Here is a 20535-nt window from a genome sequence, read left to right on the forward strand (position 1 = left end):
AAGTAACTGTTTCAAATGCTGCACGAAGATACTTGGTTTTAAAGTACATAGTTCTGTAATATATTAGTTTTTCTTCGAGTTTTTTTTTTTTGCTCCAGAAATTAGCACCATTAAAGAAAAGAGTTATGGTCACTAAAATGCGAATAATTGCGGGGCGTGGCTTACTATGGTCACGCTCGTTGTTTCGTAATGCGTACGCAATCGTTCTTATTGCGTTTGGCCGCAATCTGATGGCCTGCGAAGAGATGATGAGATGCCAGGGCGTCTTGAGTTTCCCAATCTTCCCGTGACTATACGCATTTTCATAAAAAACACTAAAATAAAATTTTAAAAACCTTAAATTTCACACATCGCCTCCAACAACCACTTGTCCTTACAAATTACACTTTAAGTAAGAGCGTTAAGTTATTCATTTCATTATCACCGGCTAAGCATGCAAATCAGTTTCTTGTTTTGTCTCTTTTCTGACCTCATTACCTAACACTAAACAAATGAAAAGAAAATAATTAGTTTTTTCTCGCTAAAGCTTTGTTACCAACATGCCAAGTGCTGCTCCATTACCCGGGTAGGATTGATGTCATTACATACACCATTTCGTTAATGTCACTAAACAAAGGGAAAATTGCTGTCAGAACTCTGTTCTTGGCTACCAGGAACTAAAATAATAAAAAAAAAATTAGAACACTTTTTTTTTTACGAGCTTGAATTGGTTCTAGAAGGCTTATGCTGTTGCAGTTATCTGAAACCTGCCCGTGGGTGCAGCCCTTAGGGGACTTGCACACAGGTTTGTTTTTGGAAGTTAAACATAAATGGAGGGATAATAAATGTAAGTGCACAACATTCTTCCAGTGAAAAATATTATTTTACCGTGCGATCGTTAGCGCTCTCCAGGAGGGATCTATGGGGGTGGTGCATTTCAGCAGCATACGAAACGCAAGTGTGGTGCAATGCGGACAGAAACGGAAGAAGAAGAGATGAGAGCGTGCAGAGAGATCCGAGCTCTTGGCCCTGGTTGGAAGGATTAGTGGGTAGGGACAAAGCCGAGCCGGCTTTGTCTTTACCCAATGTGTCCCTTCAATCATACCCAACAAGAATCTCGTCTGCTCCTTGTACGGAACCCGGCGTTCGAACGGCAAACGCTGAACGAGGCGTTCGAACGCCAGACCCTGCGTCACAAAGGACAAAGAGGGTGGTTCGAGACAATAGCAGCTAGCTCAGCTAGCCTCTACGTCTGATCACAAATATTTCTGACCAAACCTCGTCTTTCTGGCGCCACTACCATTCTCGCATCTCCTCTTCTCTTGCCGTTTCTCTCGGCATCAAATATGACGTATTTTAGGAAGGCGCTTTTTCGTTGAGCGGGTGAAATTGCATGCCGGATAGGCGTATTCGCGAATAAATGTGTGTGAGCTACTGCCGACGCTACAAGGGAAACGAACTCAGCAACGAAATCACAGTTTTCTTGTTACTGATATGTCAAATTTACGCTGCTACATTCCAGTAAGCCTTATAAATTATGAGGCAAAACAGCACCGAAGTTTCCGGCAATGGAGTTCATATAATAAATCTCGTAGAAACGACTAGCTACCTTATCATACATTTGCCACGCATACTTATGCCTTTGCGACCGCCCTAGTTTATTCATACAACAAATGTTGAGGTAGCTCATGTCCTGGCTTCGTTGCCGCCTCAAGTCTCGGGCATCAAGTCAACGTAGTCCCTGCCCGGCCGACTATGAAATGCAAAGCAGGAACCCAAACAAACGTCGATATTTGGCGGTTTTTTAAAAATAAACAACTAGCTAAAGAGCAGCGACACGGTTGTTCTCATTTCTGTATTGGTCTTTTCCTAATCTAAATAGAACCCTCAACACGAATAATGGACTTTTCAGGCGATATAAGCGGGGGAGCTTAAGAAACGTAAACATTTCCGACATTACTTATTTACCATTGCTTGTTCATCAGCACTTCTATATTTTACTTCACCCGCAGGGAGTAAGCATGGCAGAGGGGATACACGTACATTTGAACATAATTATACACATAGGAAAACATGATGATACATGCTAAGCCAATTTTAAAGAGAACGTAATCTCTATTTGAGTCTATAGGAGCAGAAAGGTGGTTCCAGTCACAAACAGTAGGTATGAACGAGGGGTGAAAGTGATTTCTGTGAGCGTATGGAATGCCAACTTTGTGTTGCTGGTCAAATTAGGGTGGTGATGTGGGCTGGTTGGTTCGGGACGACAAAAGGGCAAACAGCGAGGAAAAAGAAGGAACAAAGTCAAAGAATCGCACAGACGGAAAAGTCTAGGTGAAATATAAAAAGGAAGTGTGACAACTGCGTTACATATGCGTTGCACTCCCGTTAACATGTGTGACATGATAGGTGTGAAGACCGGACAGTGACCAACTAGTTTCATGTAGTCAATGCCTTTCAGTTTCTGGATTCCCTTGGTAAAAAAAAATACTCAGTATAAAATCAGTATACCGATAAGGTACACCCTTATACTAAAAGTGTACTCCCCTACTAAAAGCGAACTGAAACTGTACTTATAGCATACATGCAGTAGAACGGTGCCATACTGAAAGTATACTTGTGAATACAAAACTAGTACATGCACTTGAACTGTTGCCAGCCTATACTGTAACCGTAAGCAAATCATACTGGTATCGGACACTAATAATATTGTTCGGTAAATGTTCTCAAGTACCCTTCTTTAAGTTATCTACCCTTACAAAATTAATGAATGAGTTTCAGTTGACTTTTTAATAGAGTCAATTGAAACTCAGTGTAAACTCAACGTTTAATGAGTTTGAAATAAGAAACTCAATATCGATTCTGTTTAATACGTGGTCGTCATTAGGAATGCAATTGAGTATAGTAAATAAGAACTTAATATACATTATTTTGAATTTACTTTTTAGGAATGCAATTGAGTTCGATCATCAGAAACTCAACACTGATTTTATTGAATGTATTCGGTAGTAATGCAATTGAGTTTGGTCATAAGAATGCACTATATATTCTTTTGAATTTACTTATCGAGAATGCGTTCGAGTTTGCTCATTATGAACCCTATATATATTCTTTTGAATTTACTCATTAAGAATGCGATTGAGTTTGCTCATTTAGATTTCAGTATCCATTCATTCGATTTGCTCATTTGATATAAAAACAAGTGTGGATTTAGCGACTGCACCGAACATTGTTTATTTCTTGCACTAAAATGATTCGTAATACTTTTTTTTTAAGGGATAAGGTATAATGAAGTCAAAACTGTGTTTATCATTTATCAGACTTCCAAGGAGGGGATAGCATACAGGCAACCTTAATAAATGCTGAGGTAGTCACCGCCCAAATTAATACCTTTCATATGTAGGGTATATAAGCGGTGGAGTAGCCAAGGGGAGTGCGACTAGTGTGTTGCGAGTGCTTTATGATGTTTGTTTTCGTTTCCTTAATGTGCTTCTTTCCTCCATGTTCCATGCTTTAATGAATTATAAAATAAAAATTCCCCAGACGTTGCAAGATTTTTTTAACGTGGTTTTGCAAAAAAAGGTTTTATTGAACCGGTTGCGAAAATTCTACTGAAACTTATTTGCTAAAATTCAACTGATGCACTACTTCCAAAACTTTAATTAAAAAGGAATTGCTAAAAATTCCATTAAACGCAGTAGCCAATACCCTGTGAAGGTTCAATAGGACTCACAAAAAAACTATTCATTTTCAATAGAGACTCAACGTGTTGTATTGAGTGGATCTTTTACACTTTTACTTGAAACTTCTTTCATTGTTCTTTAAGGGCATATTGTACTCGTTAGTATATTTAGAGTGTGCGACTATCTACTAACACATTTTTGTTACCTACTTGGCTCTTGTTGAGTTAGACACCGTGTCGAAAGCTTACGAAAAATACTTACAGCAATTCAAGTGCTATTTATTCGAATGCGAAGACATCTCCATAGTCGACATCTGGCTGCAACTGGCGGCAACTGCCGTTAGTGAAATAAGCATGACACATTAATTGCAACAAAAAGGAAAAAAAAAACAACACTGGTGGCATTTGGTTTTGTCGAACTGATTGAACAGCGAACCTATTTAGTACGCACTGGTTCGGCAACTTTTTATTTTTATTTCTTTATTTTAGAGCGCAGCTCTTAGGGGCCCGTTTCCGGCTTGAGCGGCGTCGGCGTCGGCGCCACCATCACCGTCGGCGTAACCGCGAGGAAACGTGACCCCCCCCCCCCAAGGTCACGTGACCCCCAGGTCACGCTGACCCACCCCCAGGTCACGTGAACCCCCCCCCCCCCCCGAGGTCACGTGACCCCCTGAGGTCGCGTGACCCCCTGAGGCCACGTGACCCCCCTAAGGTCACGTAACCCCCTTGAAGTCACGCGACCCCCCACCCCCCGAGGTCACGTGACCCCCTCCCTTCGAGGTCACGTGACCACCTGACGCCACATGACCCCCCTGAGGTCACGTGACTTCAAGGTATCACCTATACCTGAGTACGCTTCCATCCTCCTCCCCTAGAGCTGCGCTCTGATCCGGCGTTACAGGGCTTTCATTTTTTGGTTCATTAATAATGGTGAATGGCTCCCATACCCTTATGATAAGAAATATAGATTTTCTGATATGGTTTTGATGTGTTCCTAATGCGTCAACAAAAATTAAAGACACTCAACGTGTAATGACTTTTTAGAGCCGTTTCAAAAGGGGAATTCACTGAAGATTCCACATCAAATCTTGAAAATGCTACATAGCTTTCCATTACAATGCTTTAAGTGTAAACACGTTATGTGCCTAAAGGTTCAAAAAGCTTTATTTTTAACTCGCAAAAAACCTTTAACAGTGATACCATGCCTGTAAATGTGCAAATAGCATACTCTTATTATTTTCTTTGTGGTCGCAGGTGCCAAATTGAAGAGATGTACCTGGGTGTCATTGCTGCTTTCGACTTGTTCGGGACGAAAGCCTTCGCACGAGATGAGTTGAAGATTTTTACGAAGGCGCTATTCGGTGCTAGGCAAAACACGCGTCTCTTCGCTGGGCTTCTGATCGGTTGGTCGTGGTGAATAGTTGCCGGTCAAATTTCCGTCAACGGCGGTACTTTGCTTTAGTAGGGAGTTTTAGAATAAAGTACGAAATACTGGCGCACACTATCGCTAAATTTAGCGCTTGAGTCAGCGCTCGCTAGGAGATAACGTTCGTCCGCCGCGACGCAAAAACCCCTAGAATCTCGCGCTTACAACGGCAACCAAGATACAACAAAACATTTTATTTCACACACAATGTGCTGTACCTTGAGCGAGAAAAAAGTATTTTTTTTTTGTCCCAGAGTAACAGAGTAGCGCGACGTGAGCGATCGCGTACGCTTGCATCGCCTTTGCAGGATAAATCTCGTGTACCTTCGCACACCTACCCGACGTGAGCTCGCCGAGAAATGTTCGCGCGTCGGAAGCAGCAAGTTGCCAGCGGTCGTTGGATACTTTGCTGGATCTTCCGAACCAATTGTGAGGTGCACCTCCCGTAGAAATGCAAATCCGTCTTGAATTTACAGCCGCCGTAGCGAGGATGCCGCCGACGTTGTATTCACGACGACGTCGGCGGCCGCAGGCGCAATCTAGTTCATTGTAGCCGCGGTCGCCCATGGTCCTGAAATACGCCATTTTTTTAACTGCGCTTGTCTTGGCTTAAGCCAACCTCTCATCGCGAATCATCTTTGGAGGATCGCCAAGACTCTTTGGGTACGCACGGAATTCCTGAAAAATGGCCTATGCTATATAGCGCACTTAAAGCTCAAACCGCAGTCAGCGTTCGCGGCATGCGGAGGGGCGACAGCATTAAGTTTATCGTACGCATAGCTTTAGCGAGCGCTATTCTAACACTGCCTAATTTCTCGTCAAGTTTTCGATCGGACAATTGGCTAGCTGCGGCGTCCGTCAAGGCCAACTTTACTATAGACTAGCTGAAATGTAGAACTCCCGCGGAAGGGGGTGGCCCCTCCAGTCACTACAGTCCGCCTCCCGTCGTTTGAAGGGCCATAGATGTTTGTTTCATAAATGTGTGTTCCATAGAGGAGAGCTGGAACACCATCTAGACTCTCTTCCTCGAAACGTACGTATTGCATAGAATACGCTGCTGCTAGCACAGAGGCCGTCCGGCGCGTCGAACGACGGGAGGGGAGTGGTGGTGAGTGAAGGGGGTGAGAGGGGGGGGTGGGGGGGCGGGGGTGTTTTGCTCGTGCAAGCAGTGTTTACGAGAGGTTCCGTAATTGCGCTAATCTAATAACGTGGGTCAAGGCGCGGAGGCGCGGACGTCCCAGGCGTCCGCACAGCGGAAAAGAACACTAATTCGCCAAAGCATAGCCGGCAGAGCCGCGTGCCAGCGGGTACGGTGATAGAGAGCCTGAATTACAGAGAGTTTTCATCTGGTCGATCGCGGTCATGTGTTTTAGGGGCCGCGTTTGCAATAGGAGTTACGAAGAGGTGACAAGAGCGTTGGTCGTCTGCAAACGCCTCCGACTTTCCTCCTGCTGTTCCCCTCGCCACGCGTAAACGCAGCGCATGCGTAGATGCGAGTCGCGACCGATCGCAGCGGTTTGAGATGGACCCTCTCTTCAATTTATAGGCTCTCTACTCGGTGACGCTTATGAGGCGCTGTCTGATTGGTGGTTGAAACGTCAGCGCTCCCTCACCTTCCTTCTAGTTGAGGAGGGGAGGGGGCTTAGCCTTGATGCTGCCTCTCGCCCTATCACCTTTCCTGCTCTTCTCGCGCCAACGGTTATGACCGTTTTGGTCGTTTTGGCCTCAGGGCCCATGGGCTGCGTAGAAAATGTGGTGAACCTTTGTTGGCGTTGATGTGCTCGGTTTAGTGATTTTGGTCGGAATGGTTCTAACTGTATACCGTTTAACCACTAGGAGGAATACAGGGCACTCCGCTCGTTTGCATTAGACGGAGCGATGGCCGCGCCAATTCCTCCCCTGGTGGCGCGGGATAATTTCGGTGTTTCCTTCTCCCTATTTTCCCTCCCCTCCTCTCCCATCTTCTCCTAATGCCAGAACACGTGACCGATATGCGTCACCGACAACGCCAAACACGGGCGGGCGTTCATGCGGGCGCCGGGCTAAGCACGGGCGCGACGACTATCAGCGGCCACCGTTGCGCGACCTGTCACCGCATGTTGATGCCGGCGTCCTTCTCTGCGAATGACACGCTGCAGTGTCCTGTTTTAGTGCACCAAGTATGACGCATTTGCCGTTGTAAACAGTCAGTGAAGATGGCAGGAGGGACTGTGTGCTCCGTTCTCCACTGCAAGAACCAAACGTTGCAGGGCAGAAACCTGTCATTCTTTCGGTTCCCTCCAGATCATATCACGTAAGTAAACACATTCGGCGTCGCGTTTCTCATGCCGACCTACCTTATTCAAAATGTGTGTGAAAAACATATATATGATCCGTGTTTGTTCAATGCCGAGCTGTGTATATTTGTACAAGGTGTTATTGTCAGTGTAAACAGAGATCTGTTTGTTGAATGCAAAGCAGTGCATATTTGCTCAATGTGCAATAAATATTGTTTCAACAGAAAAATTGTCGCCCCTTCAGTTATCATTGTAGATAAACTAAAATAATCCAAACCAACTTTGTTCCAGGCCAGCATGGTCTATTAGGATTAATGTTGACTATCCATGAAGTAATAAAAAGATATTCCCAACTTTCTGAATATTTTTTCTGTTGCCTTGGGCTGCTGCGAAGCACCATCTATTCGCAGATTGAAAATAGCGAGAAATGGATCACCCAGTTGAATTGTCTTGTATCTGATACACAAAACCCCACTCCTGATATCAGAATTTTTGTGTGAGCGAGACGTTAATGAAACCAGCACTTTGGGAAATTCCTGACATACCGAGCTCGCAAAAATAGGGTCATTTACTCAAGGTGCCTTCTCAGACGCTTTAGCAATAATCATAGTAGCAAATACTTTGCGGTGCAGTAGATGACAATACATTGCTGTGCTTGCTAAACGTGCTTCTCGTGTCGACATAGTTACTTAATATTAGTTGCTCCGTACTACTTTGAAGTGCAATTACGACTAACCACACTTATTAGAGCAGCTTTCAAAACCGCCCTTAGAAATTTCGATAATCGCTGATTGTGCTACATGCGTGCGGTTTATATACAGAACGTAGACATAGAACTCATCCTACCAATAAAGTGTCCGCAGGTCACCAATAAAGTGTCAGCAGGTTTTTAAATTGAACAGACGACCTACGCCGCGACCGAAAAGCGCGCACACACTGAAAGGAGTTCGGCCGGTAGTAAAATATTTCGCACCGAGAGTCGGCGCTGCTCACCATGCGATCCTAAAGGGGAAAACTGCAATGCCATGACATCTCCACCCATTCAAAGTGTGCATAACCTGTCGTCCCCGAAGCCATTGTATTCGCGTGGAGTGTCCTGTATTCCCCCTCGTAAAGTATTTGGGTTTCGGTTTAACAAAGAATTATGGGTGCTCGAGGAAATCAGCGAGGATCGCGAAAGCCTTTTCCATGGCCGCGCCGATACGATGGTAAGCTGAAGAGGTCTCGCTCTACTGAACCGGGCCATCTGCTGGGCTGCTGGCATGGCTCTAACTTGGCCTTAAAGGGAGATTCCGCTTCATATTTGTTTTGAAAAACAGCAACAACAACGAAGGCCTCTTCAGTATCACCTAGGAAGACCACACGTCGAATATTACGACATAATTTTGTCTAAATGTTTCTTAAATGATCCGGCAGAGTTCACAACTCGCCATGTGGCCGAAATCGGCTGACTCGAGCGGGCGAATTGAAAGGCGCAATTAATGCTACGGCGTAGGCGAAGCTAACATTCAGCTAAACGGCCTCACCACTGCCCCTAACCCTCCCCCCCCCCCCCCCTTCCTTGACAACCTCCGGACAAAATGCGAATTGCGCGGCGCGAACACAGATGCGCCACCAACAAGGTGTACAGCAGCGCTCGCGTGGTGGGAGGCGCTCATTGCTCAGAACTAAAGAAAACAATAAGAATCAAACTTCATTTAGCTCAAGTAATAACTGCCATATTATTTCACTAAATGCAAATTACGCATTCCTAAATATATGATATAATTTCTTTTAAAGTTTGTGCCAACGTCGTATTTCGTAAATTTTGGCTTCTTTATGTTTTTTTGCGTTTCTGAGACGAAAATGCTGCCTGTGCGCATGCGCGCCTGCGCGCCTGCGCTGTGTGCGCTGCGAAACCCGTGGACCGTCGTGTAGGCGTCCGTGAGTCTTCTCGGTGCTTTCGCGCTTTCGCTCGCCTTCAGTGCGTCGAGCGTCAACGCGTCGATCATCGCTCCTCGCGAGCATCGCGCTTTCGGGCGAGTGTAAGGTTTTTCGTGTCTTTGAACCACCTAATTCACGTGGTTACGCAATGTTGTGTCCGAGCAGTGTTGGGTTCAAGAAGCACCCCTTTGTTCAAATCCTAACTGACGACGGTGAGTTTGAAAGTTTTCAACCCAATTGAAACTTTTCCTAAGCTGATCTTCCATCCACAAATTGCACCAATTGAGGGTTATATACTTTTTAGTTAATAGAATATATCGTTTAATTTTTTAAAGTTCACAAAATACCACAGTGGTTTCATTGCGCTGCACACATTTTAGCGAGCGTTTTTAGCACGTGATTCTGTGGATGAAATCCGTCCTGCAAATATTTTATGATCTGTAAACTGTTAGCCAAATCTCACCTCCTCTACCTCTCGTTCATTTCCTGCACAAGAGTGTAAATCCCAGTTGAGTAAATTGTAGCTTATATATAAGAATTGTCCAGCCAGTTTTATGATATTTCAGAGTTCATATCTTATAATATCTGCCTGTTTTTATTAAAACATCTTGAGCAGATGCTTCGACAGCCCTGCGACTAGTTTACCACGTTTCATTTCATTCAGAAATACATAGAAAGGTGGCTCGAATATTAAATTAATTTCGAAAGACACTTTATAACTCGAGAAAGATGTATGAATAGAAGGTCAGAATACAGACAGCAGACCTTGATCGTGAAATATGTTTGTTATCCGTCACGCCATGTGTAATTCTTTCGCATGTTTTACACCTACCATAGCCAACACACTCCCCTCAAAACAAAACTCACGTTAGGCATATCTTTTTGTTTGCTACACATAAAATAGCATCATTTGCATTAAGTGTTTCGTTTGTGTATGCATACAGACTCTCAAGGCATGGAAGGCATTGCAACAAGCGTCAGGGACAGAGAAGCTCAATAAACAAAAGGTAGTGCCCGTGGTCACTTTTCTGTGAAGTACACTTGATTGCTGGCCAACCCATCAAGCTGAATAGGGACCATCAGCATGTTGGGTTCTGCCAGAGTTATCTATGCAGTCTAATCCACGGTAAACTGTGATGTAAAACGAGAATGGCTTGGGCAAAGAGGATGATAACAAAAACAACTCGATAGTCTTATGCTTAGGAGCAGCCCTATAGGTTCTTTCGGAGCCATGTTTCTCTTCTGCAAGGGTATGTGTTTCGATGAGACAAACAAATGTGTTGTTACATTGTACTGTGCAGGTACTGAAAGGATAGGGAACACTCGTACAATAAAAATGAGAAAGAGCACCGAAGCGGCTGGTTCATCCCATGAGAATCATAGGATGTCTATGATTCTCATGGGAAGCGCCCACCAAACCCGTGGTGGGTGCTTGTCCCTTCTGGGTCTCCATGGCGTAGCGGCTCTTCTAAGTTTTGTTTTTCCTTTTATCTCTGGAGAGCGTGAAAGAGAAGGACATGTGTTGTCCGGTCCTCCTGTTCCCCACACCCCAGGGTAAAAAAAGAGTCAGTTCTTAAACAACTTGACTGCATCCTTGAATTATCCTCTACGTCCTAATCCGTTAATTTTTTCCCAAAACTGCCTTTCTTTATTTCAATACCGCATTTACTGGCTTTCTCATTCCTACATTATGATGAGTAATGTTAACGTAGCAGTTTGGGCTAGTCGGATGTTCATTTTTACACACACTACAGCGCACTATAGCAACTAACACTCACTATTTACACACGAAAAATAAAGCAAAATTCAAACAAACCGCGCTGACTAACAACTCGTTTTTATATATACTTTGTTTTCTTCTACCTCTTGCACTACCGATTTTCCCGAGTCTAGGAGATCGGTGCGCGTGATTCGGGAAATTCGGTAGTGCAAGAGGTAGAAGAAGACAAAGTATATATAAAAACGAGTTTTTAGTCAGCGCGGTTTGTTTGAATTTTGCTTTATTTTTCGTGTAAGGAGTGAGTGTAATTTGCTGTAGTGCGCTGTAGCGTTTGTAAGGATGAGTAATGAATTACATGGGGCACCGATAATACTATATCTTGAGCACTGCATTAGGGGGAACATTATGGAAAGCTTTTTTATTTGTTTTGTTATCATTGCCCATTCGTGCGTGCGTATTAATACATTCCAATACGGCACTAAATAATATTGAAAATATACAACTCTTTAAGGTCATTTTTATTTTGATAACTATCTGTTCACTTAAAAGCGGGTGACCAAATATAGGATTCTACACCAAAGAAAAGTATTCCTTGGCTTCCACATTACACAAGAGAATTATTGCAGTGGCTTCGGTTGCTTCGTTTTCCTTACACTGTGTTCGAAAACCTGCTATTGCTGACAATACGAGCTGAAACAGCCTTCACGCTGCTTTACCGCACATGTCTGTATTTGAGAGAGCTGTCGTCTAAACCAGGAATGGGATGCAATGTTGAGGTCCTGTACTTTGGAGTATTTGACATATATACAGACAAAGCTTGTGCGGGCCACAAGCACAAAAAAAAAAAAGACCGGATGAAGTGTTTCAGCTCATATTGCCCGATGGGGTATTGAATTCAAAAGATGCTTCGCCACTCTAATTAAAAGTGAACGCCGTTTACAACTGCCTGTAACGCCGAATTAGAGCGTAACTCTTGAGGAGGAGGAGGGAAGGGTACTGAGGGGAAAGGGGGTCACGTGAACTCGGTGGGGGGGAGGGGGGCCCATATGACCCATCCCCCTTTCCGAGGTCGTCTTGAAGGAACCCGAGGTCCGCCCAAGGACCTCGGGGAGGGGGGGAGGCCACGAGACCTCGGCGGGTCACGTGACCTCGGGGGGGAGGTCACGTTTTCTCCCCCCCCCTCCCCAAGGTCACCGAAGGTACCCGAGGTCCTCTCAAGGTCCTCCTGAAGGAACCCGAGGTCCTCCCGAGGTCCTCCCGAAGGAACACGAGGTCCTCTCGAGGTCCTCCCGAGTTCCTGGGGGGGGGGGAGCGGGGAAGGGGGGCTCGCGGTTACGCCGACGCCGACGGCGACGCCACTCAAGCCGGAAAAGGGCGCCTAAGAGCTGCGCTTTAAAATAACACAAGTAATAGCGTTATGACTCTCTACAAAGAAGCATTTTGATAGCTTCTAGATACTGAAAGACATCCTAAAAGAAAAGACAACGGGTTCACTGGAAGAAGAAAAAAATTGATGGTGCTATGGAAAATTTGGCAGTTCGAAATGGCGCCGGCTATTTCACTTGATATCCCCTCGACTGGTGCCTCTCGCCTGTTTTTTTTTAGAGCGCAGGTCTTAGGCGCTCGTTCCCGTGTTTTCTGGTGTCGGTGTAACCAGAGCAGGAGAGGATGATATGGAGGAGGAGGGGAGTATATGGAGGAGGAGGAGGGGAGGGTACGCAGAAGGGGTTGCGTACGGAAGAGGAGGAGAAAAGGGTACGCAGGAGGAGGAGGGTACGAAGGAGGAGGAGGAGAGGGTACGCAGAAGGGGTTGCGTACGGAAGAGAAGGAGAGAAGGGTACGCAGGAGGGGGAGGGTACGAAGGAGGAGGAGATTGTATGGAAAGGAGCGTGGGTGGGTACGGAGACCGAGGGGAGGTTACGAAAGAGGTGGAGGGGAGGGTACGAAGGAGGAGGGGAGGAACTGTATCCTCCCTTCCTCCTCCGTACCCTCCCCTCCTCCTGGGCACGGAGGAGGTGGTGGGTAGAGTGCGGAGGAGGAGGACATGGAAGAGAAGCAGGGGAGGATACAAAGGAAGATGATAAGAGAGTACACAGGAGAAGGAGGGAAGGTACGGAGGAGGAAGGGAGGGTATATATTACCTCCCCTCCTTCTCCTGTATACCCTTCCCTTCGTATCGTCCCCTCCTCCACCTCAAGAGCTGCTTTCTAATATTGCGTTGTAGAGATTGGTAAATATGTTTCCTTATTTTAAATCCTGCTATGGTGAACACGTTCATTTTCTCAGAAATAATCCAAAAGTCGCATGCTGCTTGGTTAAAAAATAAATAAAAATAATAAAGACATAAATTTTTATTGACCTAGGAAACTAAAATGAAACAAACGGCACGCGATGAAAAGCATCTTTTTCCGGAGCAGCCCTGAGATATAATGAGAAAATAAGTAGATCGATACGCTCGCTTTTATATTACGGCCTCCTCAGAGATACTCGATCTTTAGTGTTCTAAATATTGAGTTCCAAATAAATGCGAAATTTTATGTAGTTTGACATTAAATAAATAATAATATGGGGGGAAGGGGAATGTTAAAGGGATAAAGAAACCATTAGGCCCGTTTTCTACATTGGTTCAATATTGCATCGTTTTCTCACAAAGGAAGCACAAGCTTTTCTTTTCGCGCCATAATGTTGACAAGAAAACACAAAATACGAATAAATAGATTTGTCCCAAATCGATTTTTTTTTCGTAGCTGCTTTTCTTTGCATTAAAGCGTGGTGCTACGGCAAGCACCACGGCGGATATCGTCAAACATAAATTGCATCTAAAAAAAAAGAAGAAAAGAAATGAGATGCATTTCAGGACAAGTTCTTCTGTGAAATTCGCAGAAAGTGGTAAACTAGACTCTGTTGGGACAAAACGCCAGATTAATTGGAAGATAACTTTTAAGAGAAAAATATACAACCTGTAGACAATAGCCCCTCGAATTATCAATTATCAAAAATAAAATTCCCTCTCCTATATCGCGACACGTAAATAAAAATTCTAAATGACATTATAATGACATGAGATCAAAAAAGTAAAATCGTAATTCAATTACACACACCTTAGAAAGACGACCGCGAGCTTTTGTCAAAGTACTCAGAGCCAGTCAGTGCAACCTACGGTGAGAGCTTGGCGAACAAACCTTTCGACAAAAATAACGTCGACACGGTAAGGTTGCAAATCACGCTTCTCACGCTTGCATCAAGGCCCGTTTAACGGAGCGTGACTTTTTTATAGGACAAAGTTCCGTAACTCTTGGTAAGGAGATCGAACTATGGAAGCCGCTTCGTCCGGTTTGTTCGCCACACAGGTCGGCGCTTGCACAACGCAAGGACTATCGTCTGAAGTTGTTACGTCATTTACCTCGATCAATAAAGGGGCACCGATTGGACGTTAGTGCTGTGTGGATGTTGGGCGGAACTCCCGTTGAATCGCTGCTGTTCTAATTAAACTCGAGTACCAGTGGAACGCTGACGCTCTGCTCAGTTTCGTCAGTCCAATGCTGCGTCGGGCAAGGAAAAAAGAATTAATTTGTGTTTTGGGTTACCACAGCTGAGGTTAACAGGTGGGGGCCTGATTGTTCGACCTCATGCTCAATCGCCATTTGAAAGAAGCACTTGTGGACCGCGCAGGCAGACTCGCCCAAAAGGCCGTAGAGAAAAGACAGTTTTGCTGCTCCTTACAATTACCAACAACGAGTATTAAGGAGCGAGTGGTGGCGTTCATCAAAAGATTTAACTAGAGTTCCTATATAGGCTCCCTACGGGAGCCAGAGTTGCGCGTCTGTTTTCTACGTGCCGCCGCGCCGCTATTCGCCGAGGTTCGATCACGTGAGGAGCCGGAGCAAGTGTCGTGCAGGAAAGAAGACGTCGTGCGCGCCCCGGCGTACGTTCCCCTGCTTTTCAGCGCGCCACGCGCCTCGAACGTGTGGCGCAGCTCTTTGCCGTATTTAGTCACGTCAGGAGCAGACTCCGCATGCCGTCCAGGAAAGTCGGCGCTCCGGGGGTGAACGCGCAACTCTGGCTCCCGTAGGAGCCTGTACAGGAATTCTAGATTGAACTAGGGTGCCTACATGCCTGTCTGTCTCAGGGTGAAGACATCAATTTTTGCCCTGAATGTGCCAGCCCGTGACGCTCTCGCGCACTCGGTGCGTGACTTGGGCGTTAAAATGGCGTCTATGCATTAGCCAAAGCTATGCACTCGAGCTGAGTGACACCGGATGGCGCGCAGTTCAAAATGCATTAAAAAAATGATTGGTCGGAAAATGGCTCAGATATCACCACTCAAGCAAAAGCGCGCGTGTGTATGAAGGCACTCTAGATTGGACTAAAGTCATTTTATCCTGGCCAAAGTGGCGCCATTCATTGTTGTTGGAATGCTCGAGACACCTCCGCCGCGCCACTTCTGGGAAGAACATGGCGTCTGAAATCTAGCTCAGTGCTTGATATTCCCAAAGGCTGCACGTTGCACATGCCTCGTGCATCGACGCACCTTGCACTTCTTTTGAAACTTGAAGGAGCTTAGGTTGAACGAGAGGAAGCCATTTTGTTCTTGCAAATTATGCATCGTCGTTGTGTTGATTGTCGTTCCTCGCAACGGAAGTATTAAAGGAACGGTGATTCAGTTGGAATATTTTTCACTTTACTAGAGCTTACCAGCACTAGCGGCATCAAACTATACTCGTACGCAACGCCATTAATCAAGAAACCTCTTTGTTCCGGTAAAATTTCAAGGATAAAAGCGTGCGTTGTTCTTTCAGTCTCTCCTTCGCAAAATTTGATTACGTAGGCTGAAGGTCGAAGTGCGTGAACAGTTGGGCTCGCAAATATCAATAGATCAACACGCATTCGAATTTTGATTCTTGCCCAATCGCTTCAATGACGACAATAGCCGAATCCTAACAATGTGTGGAACATAGAGCGTGCCCTGGGCTTTGCCAAACCCAACGCGCGGCTACAATAAGCATTGGCGGCACATAATCGGCTCCAGATCACGTGGCCGCTTGTTCTGGCTTCGAGTTGAGAAGGAGAACGCTTCTCTTTTCCTTTCACTTTCTGCGACTTCCATTGCACAAGGGGAGAAAGCTAAAGGGCCGAACATACAGCTGCGTCGACCGCGTGGCCCTGCGTCGCGTTGAGCAGCACAGCGCCTCCCCATGTGGCTAGTCGTGAGGGTCGCCGCAGCAACAGCTCGACGCCAGCAGTCATGACGCAGTTAAACGCAGAACTCTGAACCGACCTCAACACGAGTTTTATGGGTTAAGAACGTAAGAAAGTCATTCGAAGTGTTATTTACGCAGATTACAAAGATCGTTACTCCGCTCCTTCAAACGAGTTCCGGCACTCTGAATGCTTTAAAAATGGTAAGCGCACAAAGATTTTTTTAACAATTCTGCTTACGTTATTTTGTTGTATTACCTTTCAGCCCTAGAGATAGCTTATTGACGCAACAAGCAACAAAACAAAACTGACACCGTCCAAAGACAAGCAGGTGCATCCTGCACGCGAAGGTATCTATGGCAGGCTTGCAGTCTTCCTACACGTTAAGAAAACACGAGTGATTGAAAGCCTGCCAAAACCGCGTTCGTTCGCACCCTTGACACGCATGAGATTGGCTGGTCTCCGTGTCTGCTGTTTGAAGCTTACAGGGGCCGCGAAACAATTCAAGTAATTTTGGTAAATACTGCATAGAAATATTATTTTCTTGTTAATAAGATACGAAACACGCCTCAGTGTGTTCTCCACTAATAACAAACGCAAAACAAAACCAAAAACAAACAAAAGACATCAGATTTGACCCCCTCTACTCGCAGACAGAAAATGCATCCGAATCATAAAGCTACGTTATATGACGCCGATAATGCGCCTTCAATGTTTATCGTAGTCACTAAGAGGGTTTGGCAAAGCATGGTGCAGGTGTTGGTAATCTATGAGACGCACTCTGTAGACTACGTCAACACTATGGATATGGCATCGGGTTTTTCAAGAGGAGACTGAGAGAAATAGTCTGGTTTAATACTTGAAATTACAACGCAACAAAGGAACGTCTCCGTCATTGGTTTTGCGCGCGAAAATACTTGGGCCCCACTAATGCCCGTCAGTTCCCGCAAAGTGAAACAATGATGGTTGAACGAACTCCATGAAACTAATTATGCAATAAATAACTGACGAACTTCGTCCGACGGCACTTTCGTTTTGCCCGCGATATATGCTTCCTTCACTCTTCAGCTGAGGCTAGCAGCTCCGCCTACAGCGCTAGCTTTCTGCCGTTGGTAACACAAGTGTGAACGCGCAGGCACGCGCAACCAAGGCACTGGTGAAACCATCGAGCTGGCGCTGAAGGAGGACCTTCTAGTCTCAGCTTGAGTGTGAACGGAGTATTTATCTTGAGATCCTGATTAAAATTAGGGAAGCGTGCTCTTGTTTATACACGGTTCTATTTGAAGCACGTGGTGATTCCCTCATTGAGGGTAGAGACAAAGCATCCACACTAAGGGTGCAGAGCACGGGAAAGGGTACAGAACACGAGCTCTTAGCAGTTGACTCCAGTGCGTGAGCGCTGCATTGGCACCTCCCATGTCTTTGGCCTCGCGCGCGTAGAATTCGTTTAGCTCCAAGGAAGTGTAAAACAAAGCGTAGTTCTTGTATTCACCACATGAGCCGTGCCGATCGAGTTTCAAGGCAAATAGCAGCCACTGTGCTGATGCAACACGCAGAGCCAAAACGCAGGGCGAAATTCGTCGACTTTTTGCAGAATATTCGCCCTATGTAGTTCAGCCTTTACACTAGCTTTATCAGGCTGACAAAGCCTGGAAAGTACAAAATCTGCTGTGAGTGAGCTGGGTTAATATTATTTGTATATGTGTGACGTCACATGACGTCACGAGGCGATAGTTCAGATGAAGTCACATTCACGTGACTTTTATGACGTCAAGCGACCTCATGGTGCCATATTACGGAGCTGCATCACGGGAAATCATGACGTCACGTAAAACTGTGAGGCTACATTGTCACCTCACGTAACAGTTTTGTGTGACTTCATAATGACACGTGACGAGAAGAAGTAACGTGATATCATAATGTAACGTGCCCCGCGATGTGACACTGTCACTTGGCACCATGGTCTCACATGACATCAAGATGTCACGAGTGGTCACAGCCCTTCGCTACGGTATTTCCATGACGGTTGAACACAAAGAAAAGAGCACTCAGAGGAAAAGGGCAAAGAAGGAAGACAGGACAAACATGCGCTGACTACACACAGACTGGGCGGCGAGGAAGAATCCTGTTGGTGAAAGGAAAATTGGGGACAGTTTTCCTACGCGGATCGGCAGATAAAACACAATCTGCGTTCAAGCATTCCGATATTGCTGCACGGCCGCGAGACAATAGCTTCGAAGGCGGCTCTGGTACTCACAGTAGACCTCCAGCTTCCACCCTTCTTCGAGCGCGCTGCCCGGGATGGCCTTGTTCTCGGCCCTGCAGGACAGGATGCGGTTGTTGTCGTCCACCGTGGGCGTGAAGAGGAGCACCGAGGTGCTGGCGCTCAGGCCGCCCTTGCTATCCTCGTCCCGGGCCGGCCGGATCTGCTGGTCGCCCTTCCACCAGGTCAGCGCCGCCGGGGGCCGGGACCCGCTCGACGAGCACACCAGCTCCACCTCCTTGTTGGCCGACAGAGGCCGCTCCGGGGGCTGAATCGTCACGTCCAGGGGCTTAACTGCGTGCGACGGAGGAAGACAGGTTACCCTGAGCACGAAACAAGTGGGGCGCCCAGCATCCCATGTATTGTTGGAACATCGCTGTTCATATTGCGCGCCAATGCGGTTTGGAAAATAGGATCGAACCGAACGCTTCAAAGAAGTGTTTGGTTTAAGACTTAATTTTTTTTTTTTTTTTTAACTCAAACGAAGGCCACGCGCGTCTTTTTGCTCATCTATAGTTGGTGACAGTTCAAGAGTTAAGGAGAAACTCCTCCAGCCTCTTTCCACTTTGGCCCAGGGAGCCACGGAGAGGAGGTCGCCACCTCTCTAGCGTTCGTTCTTCTAAAGTGGAAAGGGGTGAGCGGTCTTCCCATACACTCCTAACCTGTCAGCGCCAATACTGAACAACGTAAGCCCCTTTTTAACCGATTGCGGACAACGTTTTTCGCATCTCAATTCTAGCAACACTAAAGAAACAATAAACCAGTTCAACGCACCTATACCCACCCGGCTCTTCCTAGTTCAGGCCGCACGCGCGACCGAAGCCAGCATTTATTTTTATTTTGTTCTTTTTTTTTATATTGAGTTTGCACTTGAAACACGTCCAGCGCAAGCGAACGTATCGATTGCCGCTTTTCTCACGCGTCGTCTCCATTCGAAGGACGCGTCTCAGTCGTCGAGCCGCCGACCGAGCAGAGAGAAGGCGCCATAGCAAACGAGACAATATTGTCGATCGTATATCTTTTCACACGTGCCAAAACCCGACGGCCGGAATTCGCAGGCCGTCCACGTCGGCGACGTCTGTAAGCCGAGCACGCACTCCGCTCTCTTCTTGGGCTCGCGGCGCTGAACGACGGGGGCTGGCTGTGCTCCTCCACGTTCGCTTCGTTTCCGCGTCCTCTCCCAGCGCGGTCTGTAAGCGACGACTCGCTGCTTAGCACATCCTTCGTTACAGAGCCGCCGCTCAATTACTGGCCCGTTACGGTAAACCTCGCTGTGTCTCCAGCGGGTCGATCGTCCCGAGTCTGGGCCAACGAGAGAGACGGGCACAGAGAGAGGGGAAAGGGGGGGGGGGGGGTACTTTGAGCACGGACAATGAATAGAACAAAGTGCGCAATGTTAGCCTTCAAGTTCACGTCACGTAGACGATTGACGAACCAGTCGGCTATATAGCGTTGAACAGTTGTGGGACGAACTGCTAGTAATTTTAGTGCTCGATTCTTTTTTGTTTCCCTCTTTCTTTCTCTTGCTTTTCGTCGTGAAGCTCGAGAAGTTTGTTATGTAACAACCGAACCAAACACAGGAAGAATCTCCTGAATCGGACTGGGAGATGAGTGACTCTGAGTGGTCATACGATTTTGGGCCCTGGAGAATATGGTCGGGCGCGTTCTTAGTGAGTAGAGCTACCGTACCCTATACTTAAAGAAGCTAGCATTACCCTTAAGTAATAGGTGAGGGAATTTGTTTCGAACTATATACATCCGAAATTCGTGGTCTCGTTGAGAGAGACTCTAATGGTTCATTAACCGCGGGGGTCGCCTTACACACGCAGAGGCAAACATTTGGATATTAATTTCCTTTATTCTTGTTATATGTGAAGAAATATTGTATCGGCGTGATATTTTGCGTGTTTCCAATTTTAGAAATTTCTTTGTGATTTAAAGTTTCCACGACTGAGGTTTGTCTTTATGTATGTTGGTGTAATAAAGTGTACCTAAGATGCTTACCTAGGTTGATTACGTTGTTCACTTCTTGAACAATTAAAACGCTCTTAAAAAAAAAGAACACAA

At 46.0% G+C, this 20535-nt stretch overlaps 1 protein-coding gene across 1 annotated transcript in view; it reads right to left on the reverse strand.

Annotated features, from left to right (window-relative positions):
• LOC8043461 (roundabout homolog 3) overlaps positions 1–20535 on the reverse strand; it is a 182638-nt gene that overhangs the window by 130092 nt on the left and 32011 nt on the right. Inside the window, exon 4 of the mRNA XM_042293861.1 lies at positions 18463–18762. Within this exon, the coding sequence (XP_042149795.1) occupies positions 18463–18762 (300 nt within the window). The remainder of the gene's footprint in view (positions 1–18462; positions 18763–20535) is intronic.

Source organism: Ixodes scapularis, unplaced genomic scaffold, assembly GCF_016920785.2.
Source record: "Ixodes scapularis isolate PalLabHiFi unplaced genomic scaffold, ASM1692078v2 PGA_scaffold0__279_contigs__length_252992795, whole genome shotgun sequence".
NCBI classification, from domain to species: domain Eukaryota; kingdom Metazoa; phylum Arthropoda; class Arachnida; order Ixodida; family Ixodidae; genus Ixodes; species Ixodes scapularis.